Source organism: Pteronotus mesoamericanus, unplaced genomic scaffold (genome assembly GCF_021234165.1).
Source record: "Pteronotus mesoamericanus isolate MK-2021 breed Mesoamerican mustached bat unplaced genomic scaffold, CSHL_Meso_final scaffold_507, whole genome shotgun sequence".
Taxonomy (NCBI): domain Eukaryota; kingdom Metazoa; phylum Chordata; class Mammalia; order Chiroptera; family Mormoopidae; genus Pteronotus; species Pteronotus mesoamericanus.
This window is the reverse complement of record NW_026555319.1, coordinates 13,452,407-13,469,710: the sequence shown is the minus strand read 5'-3', so window position 1 is coordinate 13,469,710 and position 17,304 is coordinate 13,452,407. Positions and strand designations below refer to the sequence as shown.

The window sequence follows — 17,304 nt, the reverse complement described above, 5'->3', positions numbered from 1 at the left end:
CAGGCGACCAGGCACTTCCCTTAGCGGGGTCTCGACAGTCTGACGCCGAGCACAGGGTTAGCGCAGCAGAATGCAGACCCACATGCAAAGGTCGCTGTAAAATGTGTCCATGGATTCTCGGCGGCAAGTTAGGGACCTAATTCCTCTCCCTTGAGTGGGGGTCACACTTCGTGACTTGTTTCTAACGAAGAGAATGAGGAAAATGGCATTGCGACTCAGGTAGGTTATAAAACACACGACAGCGTCCATCTCTCCCAGTTCACCTTTCTGGGGGCAGGGGGCCGCTGACGCTTCGCAGCCCTGAGGGGAAGCCCTGGTGTGGGGCCCCTGCAGACAGCCGCGCAGGTCCTGCGGCCCCTGCCAGCATCCTGCCTGCGCCTCCGTGAGAACCTGGGCCCGAGCATCACGCTAAGCCACTTCTGAATGTGTATTTCAAGCCCTTCTTCTGGGGTGATCTGTTCCACAGCAACGGGTAATGCATTGCATGCCCATATCTCATCCTCAAACTAGGTCCTTATATGACTTTGGTACATGGACTCTTCAGCCAAATGCTAGACCTAAAAGCTTCAGCCTCTGTCCCAGCTTCCTCCTCTCCCACCTTGGAGAAGTGGGCTGGTCCACCAAGGAGAAGAAGGTGAGTGCCTTTCACCTTTCTCCCCACAAGTTCCAGGGCCTGGTGTTAACGGCCAGCAGGGTCCTTGCTTCCTCTGGGCCTGGCCTGTGCCCTTTTTGTTCCCCAGTGTTCCGCGTGCCTCCAAGCAGGGCACCCCCGGCGTGGCCCCCTCCCCTGCTTCTCTAGGAGGGGTGTGGTGCAAGCCCCGGGGAGCAGCAGGGACACACCCCCAGCAGCCTGAGGGCCATCAGCATGGGCGCGGGAGGACAGGCAGCATGGTGGCAGAAGGGGGTTCCCTGGCTGCGGCTCCTTCCCTGGACCTAGGATGCACGTGTCACCAGGAGAGGCAATGGGGGGAGGGGTCAGTCCCCCTCACCTATTTTCTGGTCGAATAGCCAGGGCCTCCAGGGTGTGCGTTCCTGCTGTTGAAGCCTCTGGAGCCTCTCGCCTAGGATCCCAGTTCAGCCCTCCAGGCTCAGCTGTGGCTACTTTGTTCAGCATTTTGTCCTCTGCCTCCAGCCTTGTCCCCCAGTACAAGACCAAAGACAGCTCTGTGATGGCTCAGTGTCTGTCACCTGTGAACCAGAAGGACTAAGTTCCCTATGGAGTGATTAGTAGTGGCAAATAGATTCCTGCTGGGAGAAGGTCTCTGGTCCCTTTGGGGACATTTGAGCCTTGTCAAACTGCTTTTCCCCCTGCAGGGAAGCATCTGTGCTCACCTGCTCTTGTCACCTTGAGAGCATTGGCAAGTGGAGACCGGATCGTGGTGGAAGTCACCCTCTCTGGTGTCTCTCCTGAGTATTTTAACCTCCTCGGTGGTCCTTTACAATGTGGCTGAGTTACTCTCGATGCCTTCCCGTCATTGCTTCCCTGACACCCCATCCTGCAGTGAGCGGCGATGCCCCTCCGCTGTGTGAGCCAGCCTGAGCTGAACGGTGGCCTCCCAAGCATCCAGTCCTAATACCTGGACCCCGTTCACCTCACATGCTGCTGGCTTTGCAGGCGTGACTGCGTTAAGGTCTTGAGATGCAGAGATTATCCTGGATTATCCAAGTGGGCCCTAAGTGCCAGCTGGCTGAGTACACAGAGACACAGATGGACCTCGGCCACAGAGGAGGCGGAGACTGCAGTGACAGAGTCAGGGCTACCTGGGGCCGCCGGGGCGACCAGATGCCAGAAGGGGCAAGGGATGGCTCCTCCCCGAGTCTCGGGAGGGACTGCAACTGTTGGCTCCTTAAGTCCGATGAAACCAAATTTGGACTTAGATCTCCTGAAGTATGAAAGAATAAAGTTCTGTTGTTTCGAGCCACCACGTCTGTGGTAGTTTGCTATAGCAGCCACAGGAAACAAACATGCCCACCTGGAAAACATGACATTTTGGTTTTTCTGACAGTTCCGAGCCCTCTCAACTGCAGTGCCATGGAGCACACTGGGCGGTGAGGGGAGACGGGGCCCCACCGCAACGGACCGTGCCAGGCTGCCAAGATGCTGGGCAAAGGAGAGCCTTGCCACAGGGCAGCAGCTCGCCCTGGTTCTCATTAGGAAGCCCACTGGCTCCAGAGGGCTGATAAGCAGGTAGGAGTGGAAGCCATTAGCGGGGGCTGTGGTCATCCAATTAGTGGCATGGAGCAGGCAGGGGGCAGGACAGCGACGAGAAATGGGCAGATCTGAGGATGAGTTCGGGGGACAAGTGCCAGCATCGAGCCATAGATCGATAGCAGGTAGAGGGATGTGCCAGCGTTACAGCAGGCACTGTGTCTTTGGGTTGGGGGGCAGCCAGGGAAACCTCTGCTCTTACAGGGGCAGTCCGCAGGAAGCCCACGGCTGATGCCCTTGCACTGTGCGCAATGGGGGCGTATGCTCATCCTCTCCAAACTCACACCTGACCCCCTCACACCCCCAGCCCCTCCCACACACCCCCGGCCCTTCCCGTGCACAGCCGACCCCCACACACACTCGGCCCCCAACACATACACCCAGCACCCCCTCCACATAGCCCCCGACACACACCCAGCATCCAGCCTTGACTGTTGACATCCTGGGAAAAGAGCAACAGAAGAGGGGACTCCCCTGTCCCCTCCCTCTGGATCCCTCTGTGAGGAGATCAGGGAGGGCAGAGTGTAAGATCAACACTTGCCATCCTAGTTTAGGGGAAAAAAAAAAGGTACTCTGGATCTTAACATATGGATTGAATTTGGGAAGCTTAAGGTGAAGGTTCTGAAGGCTTCAACGTTTAAAAAGGACACTTCCTCTCTGTTTACTTTAAATGTCCTGACCTGAAATCGGCTGTCCCTCTCCCAGGAATAAAACCCAGAATGCCTTTTGAATCCTGTCAAGAGGTGAGCAGAGGCCATTTCTTGATTGCGAGTCCCAGCTGCGAGCCCGCAGTTCTCTCCTGCCCCGCCCTCCTCACCGGCTGGGACCGGTGCGCCCAGGACTGCAGGACCTGCCAGGTAAGGCCTCCTGGGCAGGGGGCGGGTGACACAAGCACCTCCTGCATGTGCTGGTAAGAAGGCACTTTGATCTGAATGGACGTCCTTAAGCTCCAAGCAGACTGCGCTGGTTCCTGTGGCAACAGGAGCATGTGGGCTTTGGTGGCAGAGACCTGGGTTCCAATCACAGCTCTGTGACTTACTGTTGTGGAAACGGATCCAAGTTACCTTACCTCTCTGCACCTCAGTGTCGCCTTCGTTAAAATGGAGAGGGAAATTGTGATGTATTTAGAGGCATGGCATACTGTGGACCCTCTGAGAATGGGGCTCAGTGTGAGTGTCCTGAGGCCAGTGGCCTCCCCAGGGTGTCCCTGTGCAGGGAGTCCCTCTGCGTGGCTGGGAGACTGAGGCCTGAGTGTATGTCTAGAGTTCAAAAGACTGCTGAGCCCTTAGCTTGGGTCCCTGGCCCCTGATTTCCAGGCGCCCTCCCGCTGGCCGCATGGCCTTGTTCTGATCAGCTGTGCGCTCGCCTGAGCCTGTTTTCTCATGGTGAATGTGCATGACTGTCCCTGCTTACCCCAGTGTGGCTGTGAGTATTAATAGGTTAATAACGGATGTGAAGGAACGTCCTAGTGTGCACAGGGCGCTCTACTCCAGAAGGAAACATTCCCACCAGGAATCGGGGTAGCTGAGGCATCAGAAGTGTGGGGAAACGGGGGAAGGAGGGTAATCAGAAATCAGGCCCAACGTATGTGCCTGGGAAGGAGGCAGAAAGTAAATCAATCTGTGTGCGCGCGCCTCCTGCCACCCAGCACTGCAATCTGCCTGAGTATTCGCACCGCCATCTGCCAGCAGCACGGAAGTGCACGGCCTGATTCTGTGCTCTCCCTCGTGTTTACAGCTGGTTAGCAAGAGCCAGCTGGGGAGGTAAATGTTGTGGAGAGGGTGCCGGCAGCGCGGCGTGCTCGTCCTTAAAAGCAGCCTTTTGGACTTAGTCTTTGCTTCTCATATTTACATTTTAAAAATATGGATGGAGCACATCCAACACACCCAGGATTTGACCTATTATTCAAACCCCACTTTAAGTCTGAAGGTAGGCATTAGGCTCGTTTTATAGATGAAGCTCACGGGGAGGGTTAGGACTTTGGTGGCAAGGGATAGAATGCGCAGTTCAAACGTGGTTTAAGAATAAAAGGGGACCTTATTGGCTCACGTAACTGAAAAGTCCAGAGGTAGAGCTGGTTCCATGGAAAGTGACAGTTCGCACTCAGAAGATCTCCACAGGGCGGGGCCTGTTTTTCTCTGTGGGTTTCGCTCTCAGATTTGCTTTACACTAGATTCCTACCTCCACCCCGTGAGAAGTTGTCTTTCTCAGTGGTCCCAGCAAAATAATTTGAATCACGTGCCCAGTCCTGGCCCAATCTGAGTGGCCAGGAGTTTGGAAGGCTCTGATTGGTCAGGTCTGGACCACAGACATAGCCCTTCAACTCAGGCTGGTTCACGTGCTAGAAACCCAAGGACTGAGAATAGGATGTTATGATCTTGCAAGAGGCTCCTCAGGGTCCTGCTGGAAAAGCATCTGAAAAACACTGACAGTCCCCTAGAGACCAAGGTTAGGTGGCCCGCCTGTCATCACACAGGGGCCCAGCCCAGACTCGAATCTCAAGCTGGCTGGTCTCAAAGGCTTTGCTATTCTTGCTCTTCAGGACAGCGACCCTCAGTTCCAGCTATACATTAGAATCAGGACAAGAAAGGGGTTAAAACAAATCCCAGGGCCTGGACCCTATCCCCTGAACCAAGAAATGAGATGCTTTAGGGGTGGGGCTGGGCCTCAGGATTCCTCAGAAACCCCCCAGGTGACTGTAGTGTGCCGCCAACGTCAGGAACTAGTGGACCCAGAGGATCTGCCTTCCCCGCTGAAAGCTCTGAGGCACTCAAGGCTCAGAACCCAGACCATCTAGGCGAGTTCGGGGGATGGTGAGCCTGGGAGGCGACCCGGGCAGTCTGGCCTTGAGGCTGGGGCGGGGGGTCCCAGGGTGGAGGCAGGGCTCCTTGTTTGAGCTGTGGGGCACGCTGAGCATCCCCACCCAGAGCATCCCCACCCAAAGCGTAGAGGCCGCTTCTGCAACCGCCTACTCGGCGATGCACACTTCAGGTGAGAGAGAGGCATCGCGGTCCCCAGCAAGCGGTGCTCTTGCCCGGCTTGTGCTGGGCTGCGGCCCGGAAACGGGCTTGCGTGCAAAAGCACCTGGCAGCCAAGCTGCTCCTCCGGTTCCGGGCCACCAGCGTCACCTGTCCCTCTCCCATGACAAAGGGAAAAAATTCAAAATGTAGCTACTGAAGAACCTGCTCCTCCGCCTGTAGTTGGCACAGGTCACGGGCAGGAGCCACTGGCTCCCTGGCCACCGTTACCCTGAACAGATGTGTTTCTCTCTCTCCCCCTTACCCATCCCTGTTCCTGGGCACCTGCTTCTCTGCAACTGCTCAGAACTGCGGCTAGGGCGGGAGGGAGCCAACACCCTTGCTTTACATGGTGGCGCAAACTGAGCTCCCAGGGGCTCAGGGACTTGCCAAAGGTCACACGGGAACCAGCCCCTGGCACTGGGTCCTCAATCCTCAGCCAAAGCCCTTGTTCTTTGCCAGTGTGACACTGGCAATTCCCTGACATTCCATGCATCTGTTCCTGTCTCTCCCACCCCACATCCTTTATTTTAGAACATTTTGCTTCATTCACTAGGTCACCTTCAGGACCCCGCCCATCGCTGTGACATGATCCAGAAACCAAGAGCCTCCAACTCATGTGGCCCCTACTCAGCGCTCCCGCCCCATCACGCCTTCTTCCCCACAGACGACTTCGCCGTTTCACTCTGGGTTTCAGCAAGGCCCTTTATTTGTCTCCTGTTCCCCACCACGTCACATGAGCACAGGCGGCCACGTGAGTACCTGCATGGGCTGTTGGCTTTGTAAACGTAGAGCGGTCGGTATGTATAGAAATCATGCACCTCAGTGATTCTTTAACAAATACTGAATGAAGAAAAAGCCTTCAGGTGTTTTTGAAATGTCTGCCCTTTCCTGCAGCCTAATCACTGAAAAATATCTTGCAGAAATTTTACTCAGCTGCAGACATGTTTTCTTTGCACCCTTGCTAGTACCTGCCCAGTGCATTTCAGATTGCAGTTTGCCTCTGACGGCTGTTCCTCACAGAAGCTGCTGGCTTCCGTTCGGACACAGGATTTGCACACGTGACACGCTTGTCTTCCATACCGCGCGATGGCTGAATTGATCCGATGCTGCCATAATACGTTATTCAAATCAGCATCTCCAGCGTGGCTGGAGGCTGCCCGTCCACACATCAGCGAACAGGAAGCTGCTTCTAGATTCAGTGCCTCCAACCGGCCATGTTCGTCACTGGAGACCAAGAGGCCAGCTTTGGGACGGTGGGCCCTTTGCGTTTGTAGGTCTTCCCAGTGTCCTCGCTCACACATGCGCTTAGGTGGCCATCGCTTAGCACACACCTTGTGCAGTGACAAGGACACAGGGCTGACTCGCTATCTCTGAGGCCGGCAATTGAACATTTATGTACAGACAAATAAATGGAAAACCATAGGCAACGGAACTCCAAAACAAAACAGACGCTTTGGTCACATCTACGATTCCAGCTTTGCCAGAGAAAGGCTTTCCGGAATGTCACTGGGTGAGCGAGGTCTTACCCCCCCCCCTTCCCCGGCGCCAGTGGGCCAGCCTGGTGGTGCCACAGTTCATCTTCGAAACAGCTAACGCGGGATGGCCCAGGCCCGGCGTGGCAGTGGGGCTTCTGTAGGCAGTGAGGTAAGTGACGTGCGCGTCCTGCGGCTGATCATGGGGGCCCGGCTGCGCTCGGGGACGCCAGCCTCAGCTCTGAGGGAAAGCGATGTCACAGAAAAGCCTCCAGTCCCAGCAGCTGACTGCTCTCTGCCGTCAGAGACCTGACAGGGTTTGGGGTGGGGTGAGCGGCTGGTGGCGTTTCCCCCAGGCCGTGACCCTGTGCGCCACCCCTGACCGTGACCACCCTGCCCACGAACCGGCCAGGTGCAGGGCCCGCAGACTCACCCCTGCCTGGGGGCGCCAAGGGCCCCCCGTGTGGCTGGGACAGCGGCAGAGGCCAAGTTCTCCAGCACTTGGTGTGCAGTGTTTTGTCTTTGTTTTTCCTTTTTAGGTGACCACAGGACGTCGTGCGTTGTTACACTCAGACAAATAGCCGCTTGATCACTGTTTCAGAGGAATGACGAACCACGGAGCCACAGGACACGGACAACGGGCGCCAAGCCTCTGGTCACAGGGCGAAGGAATGCGCCGGTGGGCACAAAGGAATCGCGGAAGCAAGTGAGTGGAAGGGAAAAAAATCTAAGGAAATACAGGCTGAAAATTTCCCACTAACGATAGTGAAAGGGAAGAGAGACCCAGCGCGGTAGAAAAATCCCAAGTAAGAGCTTCCCGTTGAGGCAGGTTTCTGAGCGTGGACCTGTACCACGGTGGGTGCCGGCCCGCGCCACGGTCTGTCCGGGCTGACCCGCGGCCACTTGCCGAGCCCAGCGCGGGAAGGGGTCTCACCGGCCTGGAGCAAAGATGAAATCCAGGGCCTGCCGTTCGGCCGCGGCAACGTTTGGATGCCACAGATCCACCATGAAAACCACCCGGGGGCCGTCCTCCGCTGAACCTGGGGTGGGGGATGAGAGAGGAGAGGTTCAGACAGCCCCAGAGCCAGAACCCACGGAGAGCCGGCGCCCGCATGGCCAGCTTTCAGGCACGATCGGAGGATCTCCTCCTCTGATCAGGAATAGGATGATGGCTTCCTAAGGCTCTGAGCAGAGTGCACAAAGAACGAGGCAGAGGGACGGGGGATACGTGGTAGGAGCACGGGATGTTTGGGGCAATGAAGCTATTCCATATAATTAATGCCATGGCAGATACGTGTCCTTATACATTTGTCAAAACCCATGGAATGTACATCGAGAGAATCCTGATGTAAACGACTGACTTTCGTTAATAACAATGTGTCAGTATGAGCTCATCGATGATAACAGATGTACCCCACTAATGCCAGATGTTAATAAAAGGGGACAGTGTAGCGGGGGATGTGGTGTGTACTCTCTGCTCAATTTCTCTGGAAACCTAAAACTGCTCTAAATATAAAGTTCCTGCTTAAAGAGCGGCCATAGGGGAGACAGACACTCACCTTCGTGGAACGCGGTGTGGAGGAAAGAGTCATCGAAGAGGAGGCAGCGGCCTTCCGCCCAGCACTGGGGCTCCCCGCCCACCACCAGCTCACAGCCGCTCGGCGTTTTCAGACCTGGGGAGAGAGGAGAGGAGACAGAGAGAGTGAAGGCTGGCAGGACCGGGGTGGCCCTCTGGGGGGAGTGCCCACCTTCCGATCTTCACCCTCACCCTTCGGAGCCGGGGTAGTTCGAAAGGGCGAATACAGGCAAAGCAGCTGGATCCTCCCCACGTTCCCTGGGAAAACTCATTCCTCCAGGGGCTCGCCCCAGCGAATCGCGACCTTTTTCACCTCATGGCTCACATAAAGCAATTACTAAAATTCTGTGGCACACCAAAAATATATTTTTTTGCCGATCTGGCAATAAAATAGGTATTATTTGGATTTATTCACACTGATGGATGGATGGTGTGCCGGCTGTTGTCATACTTTAAGGCTGACGTTCAAAGGGGAAAGAGGCCAGTGCCCCTACTAAACAGCCAGGCACTGCACGTTGTAAAAATCCCTGTGGCGCACCAGCTGAAAACCGCTGGCTTGATATCTTCAGGGTTAGGGACTCTTCTGATAAAAGCCAGGAACCAAGGCTTGCCCTACGCTTTTAAGCCTCCTGAAGCCCCACTAGGGGACCCCTGGAAATGCAGGGAGCCAGGTTCAAAGCCCCGCCTTTCAATATCATGTTACCTACAGCCCCAACTGTAGGGCTGTTTCAGGTGACTTAAAGACACAGAGGCTCACGCAGCGCCCTCCTCTTTGGGTTCCAACCCTTAACTCCACTTTGACGCCTCGGATGGCATGTTCTTGACCTGAGTGTCCCTGGCCACACTCTGGGGAACTGGAGGGCACCGCCAGGAGAATGTCAGAGCTCCAAGAGGTTGCAGAACGGCACCTTTGTGAGGAGCCATGTGCTCAGAACGCTAGTGGGGAGTGCCACGCTTGCGTGCCTGGCCCTGGAGGGGGGTCTGGTTGAAGTGCGGCCGCGCGTGGGTTCTCATGCCCCCGTCTCCAACCCCTCGGCCTAAGGAAACACCAGCCCCGCCACTAACGCTTGCAGGCGAGTCTGTGTCAGCCCGACGGCTCTCCCAACTACCCAGGAGGAAGCGGGCCCTGGAAGAGGGGCCAGGATTGTGGTGTTCTCGTCTGTCCTCAGTGGCTCCCTGTGACAACCATGCCCTTGGGCCAGTGGACATTCCTCTGTGACCTCCTGTCCCTTGTGACAACATGAAGCGGCCTTTTCTCTAACAGGCAGGGTGCCTGGACACGGTCCTGGAGCCGGACATGGAAGCCTCCGGGAGCACGGACGCAGGGAGAGTTCTAACGGAGACCGCGGCGGGCAGGCCCCCGCGGGAAGGACAGGGGCCCTGCAATCGGACAGCTGGCCCGTTCTCACCTGCTGTGGGACGGGGCGAGCCGGGGAGAGTGCTGTACAGGCTCCTTGTCTGTGACGAGGGGGCATGAGCATGCTCACATGCCCGCTGTCTGTGCTACGAGGAACATAAGACTCACTGCGAGCCGCTTGCGGCAAACACTTTACAGACACCACTGCACCTACTCTGCAGGTGGAGCCACTGAGATACAGGAAAGTAAGGGACCTGCGGGCCATCACTCTCTAGTCCTGGTCGGAGCCGGGGTTTGAATCCAAACCTGTCTGGCTCCAGGAGGCAAAGAACGGGCTCTTAGAACGCTGGACACCATGACAGAAATGCCAGCTATTCCATTAGTAGCAGGGGTGGTAAAAGGATTGTTGATTTTCCTGCAGTTAATACGGGTTTCAACCATCAACAGTACATTTCATTGCATCGGGCGAGACCGTCCGTTCTGGCTCTGAAACCGCGATCTCCCGCCAGTGTCAACAATTGCTGGGAGCCGGTGGGGACGGGGCGGGGGGGCTGTTAGGGCTGTGAAGGGGTTCAGCTGCCGCGCTCTGGCTCGGGTGAAGAGCGCCCCATCGGCACGTCCCCCTCCCACGTGCGCCCTCGCTGGATGGCTCAGGGGGAGAAGGCCTTGAGAACAGGTGGTTCTCCGCAGGCACGGTCTACCCCAGGGACAGGGAGGCTCCCCTTTCTCGGTGACACTACATCACTGGCTGCCACGCACCACAGAACAAGAGAAAAATGGCCTGGCTTGCCAGCCTGCCGGCCCCCTGCCTCCCCACTCCACGCCAGCCTCCCAGGGGCCCCTCACTCCTGCCACCTGCCCACAAACCAGCCTAGTTGGCAGAAGTAATCACGACTCCCCCAGAGAACCTGGGAGGCTCCCGGGGATAGAGACAGGCCCCACACATGGCCTCAGCCTGTCCCAGATGCTCAGGCCCCTCCCTGGCTTAGGGTGTGCTGCTCTGCGCACCCCCCAACCCCAGCCACTGAGGGAGGCAGGGGAAGGGTGGAGAAAGGCTCTGTCCACCAGTGGCCCTGCTTTAGGGGGCCGGTGGCTCGCACCCAGGGTGGGCGAGGCAAACATGGGCTGATCTGCTGGCGCCAGCCAGCTTGGTGGCCCAGAAATCCAACGGCCTACACGTGGAAGGAAAATGAGGGATGAACCGTGCTCTTTGGGTGCTACTTTGCTTGAACGCGCTCCTGCGTTTTGGCCTGCCCTTTCCCGAGGGTGGGCCAGTAGGCGGGCACCTGCCTCCCCAGTGACAGGTGCCTGGCAACCGTCAGAGCTTGCTTCCTGGAGGCCTGCGGAGGTGTGGCTGGGACCCCCCAGCCCGCTACACAGTGCGGGGTGGCAGCCGGGATGGAGCTGTCCCATGGTTCTGCAGGGAACTGAGACCGAGAGACGCCACCTCCAAAGGTAGCTCAGAACAGGGCTCAGCAAATGTGTGCCACACAAGCAGTACCTGGGGGGGGCCGGGGCATCAGTCACAACTCAGGCGGAAGGCAGGAAAGGAGGACAAGGGCTGGCATTTCAGGAGCGCTGTTTTGGAGCTGGAAACAGGTGCCGCCTCCACCCCCAGGCCCAGTGGCTGGTGGAGGTGTGGCCACCAGGTACGTTGTCACCTCGCCCTGCTTCTTGCCCCCCCCATGGACTCCCTCTCTGTCAACATTCAAGGTCACATGAATCAAACACGCTTTCATTTCCTTCCGGGTGGATACGGGTGTGGGCGTGACCCGGAGAGAAGGAAGCCGTGAGCAAAGCCCACCATGGCGCCTGTGCTGGCCACAGGACTAGCCTCACCGCCCTGGGACATCCTCCAAGGTTCCCTGCTGCCCGGGGAACATGACGTGACCCACTTCTTCTGGTGGCCGGGGACTAGCTGGCCGAGAAGGGAAGGGTCATCAAGAGGACCTGCGTGGGTGTGAGTCACACACACAAGTAAACTGCACAGGTGCACAGAAGGCGTTAACACACAGGAGGTGGACTTTTGGCTTTCTTGCCACCAGCCCTCCTACTCAGCACACCTGCCTGGAGTGCCACCTCATCTATCCTCAAATGTCACTCCCTACGTTGTTAGGAAGTTTTTAGAAAACATAAAAGGAAACCTTTTATTTAAAAAACAAAAAACCCCCGAGATTGTTCCCCACTGCCTTCAACCTTAATGCTGGAGCGTGGGGGGCGCGCGGGGGTGGGAGGCGCCTTCTGTGGTTTGCTCCCACCGACCTCTCCAACCTCAGTCTCCACAGCAAGCCCAGACAAAGGGAAGCCTTCCCCCTAACTCCGCCCAGTGTCCCGCTGACCCTCCAAGGTCAGCCTACCTCCCCGAGCCACCCACCTCCAGCCCTCCCGTCCTCTGACCTCAGAGCGCGCCCTGGCACCTCGCACAGCGATTTTACTGGTCACGATCCATCACTTGGTCATCTCACCTCCTGGGTTAACCAGAGCCCCCGTAACTGACCGCTGTCTATCTGCCCACTGCTTTCCTTAGAGCACGTCTAACCCCCCAACCAGCCCTCCAGGGAGGGGTCACCACCTCCACGTGAGAGAGGAGCGGACCGCTGCTCAGAGCTGCAGGGCCGCGCCCAAGGCCGCTCAGCAGAGGGGGCTCACAGGCCCCAGTGCAGGGCTGTTTGCTTCCAAGTCCCACTTCCCACTGCTCCTGGGGGCAGGGCCCGTGTCCTGTGGCTGCTTTATCACACTGTCCAACGTGCTGTTTGGTCCCCAAAGCTCGCTCCCAGCAACTGTTTACCGAATGCTGTCACGTGCTAGGCACCATCCCAAGTAGCCACAGAAAGTATTACTTTATGTAACCTTCTAATGATCCTGTGAGCGAAGTACTACCTTCCCGTTACACAGACGATGAAGCTGAGGCTCAGAGAGCCTCAGTTCCTTGGCCAAGTGACCCCGCTGACCAGGAAGGTGGGCCACCTGCCCCAGAGCCCCGACCCTGTCCTGCCTTTCCTCCTCAGACCCTCGCGGTGTCAACTGCTCGAATCTAGCTCCTTCCGTCTTTTAAAGCAGGGGAGCCTCGGGCTGAAGCTGAACTTTATTCTGAATCCCCAGAGTGAGAACAGGAGAAGCAAAGCGCTCTGGGTGAAGCGGAAGTGGGCGGGTGGAGGGCCTGGGGTGTCAGACCCAGGCCCCCTGAGGCGCCTCTGCAGAACTAGCGACGAACCCCACTCCGGCCCACAGGGGCTCCTCGGGGCGGGGGGCTCCCTCCCGCCACCCTGATGCTGAGGCAGCGCCGTCAGCTTCCCGGAGCTGGGCCTTGCCGAGGGTCCCGGGACCCGCCTCTCGTCCAGGATGCTAAGCATGGCGCCTTCGTCCCGGCAACCATGCCGCTGTCACGGCGCCTCAGGAGCGAAGGGGGGCATCCTGGGGAACGAATATTCCCATTTACCATGCTGCTTTCAAGCCCGCTTTCAGTAAGTACTCACTCCCGATCGTGCTGTGCGAACCAAGGCTTTACATTCTCTGTCAAAGAGGATCGTTCTCCCTCCACTGTCCAAATGAGGACACTGAGGCTCAGAGAGGCGCGGCGACGTGCCCAAGGCCATACAGCTAGCTCGTGGGAGGGCCAGGATGCAAAATCTGACTCCAACCCTGTTCTCAAACCACTGCAGCCCACCATGCGCGCTTCACCCATCTCCCTAGGATCTGGGTAAAATCGCCACCAAGCATCCCTGTACCACCGGACAGTCAGAAGGCACTCGACGTCTTTCACAGCCCCCTGGTGCCCTCGGGAGCCTCAGAATCACTGTAACAGCCTCGGGCTCTGCATCTCCACTGTCCAACACCGCAGCCACCAGCCACACGTGGTGACTCAAATTTTAATTGTGATTAAGGTAAAAACTGAGCCCCTCGGGTGCACTAGTCCCATCTCAACCACGCAACAGTCACGTGGGGCTAGTGGCACACGGAGACCATTTCTGTCACTGCAGAGAGCTCCTTTGGATAGAGCTACTGTAAGACACTAGGTTCCTACTGATCACCAGTGCCTTTTTTGGCCCAATCACTGCTGTCAGAATGGTTCACAAGTGATTCATTAATGTGTGATGGAAGTACAGTGAGAAGTGTAAAAAAAGCACGCTTCTGGCTACTGAGCTGACGTCTGGATTCCCGAGCGCGAGCTGACCCTACCCAGGAGGGAGCGTGCCAGGAGACCCGGCCCGGCGACATACCTAAGTGGCATCGGATGCGGATGTTGGTGGGTCCGTAGTGCTCCGTTATCACGGTCCCCGGGCTCAGCACGGAGATGCACGCGTTCCCAAAAACATTGTTCCCAATGCAGGTCCGAAGGCTTCCGAGCAAGCGGTACGTCCGTGGGCACTTCCTGCAGTTCCTGGGAACACAAACCCCCTGGTTGACCAAGTAAAAGGTGACCCACTCCCCGCTGGGGGTGCTGTTCATTTTCCAGCCCTGCGGGAGGCTGCAGTTTGAGAAGGCTTTGTACAGGGCCTCGAACTCGCACAGGATGGTCTGGAAGTTCCGTTCCAGCAACTCCACGTCGTGCTTCTGGGCATCGCGGGAGAAGTAGGGTGTGGTGGGGAGGTCAGGCAGGAAGAAGACCTCGGGCTTCTGGATGGAGGGCCGGCTGTTGAGGTAGCGGCCCTGCTCGCGGATGCCCTTGTGGATGCGGCCCATGCCGGACCAGGAGTAGCGCTTGGCGTACTCCTGCAGGTTGTGGTAGAGCTTCTGGTTGAGGCCCTCGTTGTGGGTGCAGCGCACGCACTCAGGGGACTGGCAGTACACGTACCCGTTCTGCAGCCCGTTGGCCTCTGCGCCCTGCATGAGGGAGTTGACGGAGACGTAGGGCCGGGGCTGCTCCCGGCCCACGTGATAGCAGTACCACACGAACAGGACCAGCATGCAGGCCACGGTGACAACGGCGCTGGTGTCGCAGTCCCTCACGGACTGGATGCCCGTGGCGATGCAGTCCCGCAGGCCGTCCAGCGACCAGCTCCAGGCCGCCAGCCACTCGAGCGACATCTTGGGGGGGATTGGCGGCAAGGATGTGAAGCAAGGTCCGTTAGTCCTCTGGGCTCCCGAGGGCGCCCGCGGCAGGCAGGTTAGCGCGGGGCAGCTGGGACAGGGGGAGGCATGGCCGCCCCAGTTCCCCGGGTCCTGCCAGGGGCGGCATCGACGGGCAGCGAGGCCGCCTGCGCCCGCTACTGCACTCCAGGCAAAAGTCACTGTGGGGAGAGTCGAAGGAGCTGCTTCATGTCACGCTGGCAAGTGGTGTTCGCCCCTGTGAAATGGCTTTTTTAGGAAATCCAAGCCTGGGATGAAAAAGAAATACACCAGCATGAATTTTTTTTACACCCGGAAAAGTCCACAACTGAGACATAAAGTCACAGATCATTTTGTAAGGCCCTTGTTGGTAGCGGACACGCTTCTCAATCTTGAGTGTTCTCTCCCCATTTTACTGCCACTCTCATTTCCCAGCAGCGTTTCATCTGCATCACGCGCTGTTTGACAGGCACGGCAGCCCCACCCACTCTCCGTCATCCTTAGGAGGTGCTCTAGTTCCTGTTTCACAGATGAGGAAACTGAGGCTCAGAGAGATCCCTTAACTCCCTCAGTTCTTGCAGCCACAGCAGCGACAGACGCCACCTGACCTCCACGTAGTATCTATCCATTGTGCTATATTCTTTCATAGTAGGTATTTCATAAATGCTTATTCTCCTCCACTCTCTGTCCCTTTTAAGAGACATGGATTCAAAAGCACTTCAAAAATGGCAAAGGAACTCGGAAACTGCGCATTCTCCATTTTACTGTGCGTGTGCGTAGCACTCCATCATTCTTATTTATTCTCTTTTGCCCTTCTGACATGGGTCAGGCTTAAATTAAACCAGGAAAGGAAGTGGGCTCTCTGTGGTCACAGCCGTGGCAGACAGTGGGCAATTTCTCTCTATCCACTTGGGAGGCTACTCACTTGGTCTCACCCATGAGGTTATGAAAGTGACATAAGATAGAACGCAAATAAAAGCCCTTTCAGGTCTCTGGCTGTCTCCAAAACGGACAAAAGAGGCTTTACCATGTATTTTACTGACGGTGGGGGTCACTGTCTAGCACCCTGGTTAACCTAAAAGTATGATATGATCAGAGCCTGGCTGTCCTGTTGCCCATGCCTATAAAACCCCTGCCACGTTCCCCAACTGACACCCTGTCCACCCTGCGTTTTCTAATCGGATGGCAACAGGCAGATCTATGTCCTATTGCAAGTCTAATGCATCCTTGCAACATAGCAGAGAGATTAAGCAGCCAACTGGAGATGAGTTAGACCGAGTCTTCATCCTGCCCCTGCACAGGTCGCTCGCCCCTCTAAGTCTCAGGATGGGGACACGCTCATCTCACTGAATGAAGATGAACGACAGATGTCAGGCACTTCTGATCTTGTCATGGTAACCATCCAATGTGCGCTGGTGACTGCTACGACATGTCGGCATGCCACCCTGATTAGCCGGCAAACCACAGGGGGGACATCAGGGAAAGACATCTTAGGACTGAAAATTCCAACAGCCAAAGGAAGATTCTGGACACTCTTGTTGCCACACATCTCAAGTGATGTTTTTTGGGCCCCAGACTTGCAAAGCCAAAAAAGGAAGGGGAGACTTTAGGTGATTGTTAACTGCCTCTTTGCATCTTCCCAGCTTAGGCTGTATAAAGAATCACTTGACTATCGCGTTTAGTAAGCTCAAAACACGCATGCTGAATATTCATGCACGTTTTATATGTTTCTAGGAAAAGCATAAGAGTGGGGAGGTTAGACGCTACATTTTTTTTCTCACTTTTTTTTTCTCAATTTCTTGGGAGATTTGGGAGAGGAGGGGAGGGCTGGGCCCACTGGATGGGAACAGACCCCCCCCCCCCCATGCCGCTGGTTCTCTCGTCAACCTACTGTAACTGGCAGCTGTTTCTTCTCAAGAAGGGAACGAAAATCATCGAAAACCCGGATGAAAGGCGCTCTGTTTGCAGGCCATCTCCCCAGCAGGATCCCAGGCTTCCTGAACTTGGGTGTGAAACTACCACCTGCATAATAACAAGCGCTCTTACTAAAAGGACCCCTCCCCCCCACTGAGCTGAACTCCAAATTGGAACTTTTAAACTCCCTCTCTCAGGAAGTGAGGTTTCCTTAAATGCTCTAAGAGTGAGATGGTGATCATTTGACAAACACCTGTTAAGTGTTAGTTCCCACCATCCCTGCTAATCAGTAGAGTTTTAAGTCGATCAAAATGAAGGCACGGAGGACAGGGCAGTGGAGGAATCACCCCACTGAGCACCCTGCAGTGTATTCCCCATGCTCCCTCCCCACAGGGGAGGCGTTATTCTGAGCAACGTCAGCGAGAGAGCTCCTTAGACTGAGCTATAAACAAAAGACAACAGAAAGTCCTGATTTCCTGAGCTCCGGTTCCAACCCTGTTCAAAGATCACAAACAGCACTGAGAGCTGAAGTTAGGACTTTTCAGACCTGTCAGTTACTTTTAGTTAAAATATGCAGGCAGTCCCCTGAGCCCAGAGGTGGATTAAGGAACTCACTGCTGAAATATGACACTAAAAGCAACCCTTCCGTCTTCAGTGTGATGGGCAGTTTATTAAACACTGGGTCAAACATCTGACCCTACTGCACC

General features: G+C 56.4%; 1 protein-coding gene across 1 annotated transcript; it reads right to left on the bottom strand.

The window, feature by feature from the left end:
* Nucleotides 1-5,918: 5,918 nt before the first annotated feature.
* Nucleotides 5,919-14,868, bottom strand: ASPHD2 (aspartate beta-hydroxylase domain containing 2). Its single transcript, XM_054594387.1, has 3 exons — nucleotides 13,855-14,868; nucleotides 8,261-8,374; nucleotides 5,919-7,741 (listed from the first exon to the last, which is right to left on the bottom strand). The coding sequence occupies exons 1-3, from the start codon at nucleotides 14,660-14,662 to the stop codon at nucleotides 7,632-7,634; spliced, it is 1,032 nt and encodes a 343-aa protein (XP_054450362.1). The 5' UTR covers nucleotides 14,663-14,868; the 3' UTR covers nucleotides 5,919-7,631.
* Between the last annotated feature and the right edge of the window lie 2,436 nt (nucleotides 14,869-17,304).

Coding starts and splice junctions, on each gene's coding strand:
- ASPHD2 (XM_054594387.1), bottom strand. CDS start 14,662: ATGTCGCTCGAGTGGCTGGCGGCCTGGAGCTGGTCGCTGGACGGCCTG. Junction 8,375..13,854: donor CCGCATCCGATGCCACTTAG/GTATGTCGCCGG, acceptor CTCTCTCCCCAG/GTCTGAAAACGCCGAGCGGC. Junction 7,742..8,260: donor CCACACCGCGTTCCACGAAG/GTGAGTGTCTGT, acceptor CCCCCACCCCAG/GTTCAGCGGAGGACGGCCCC.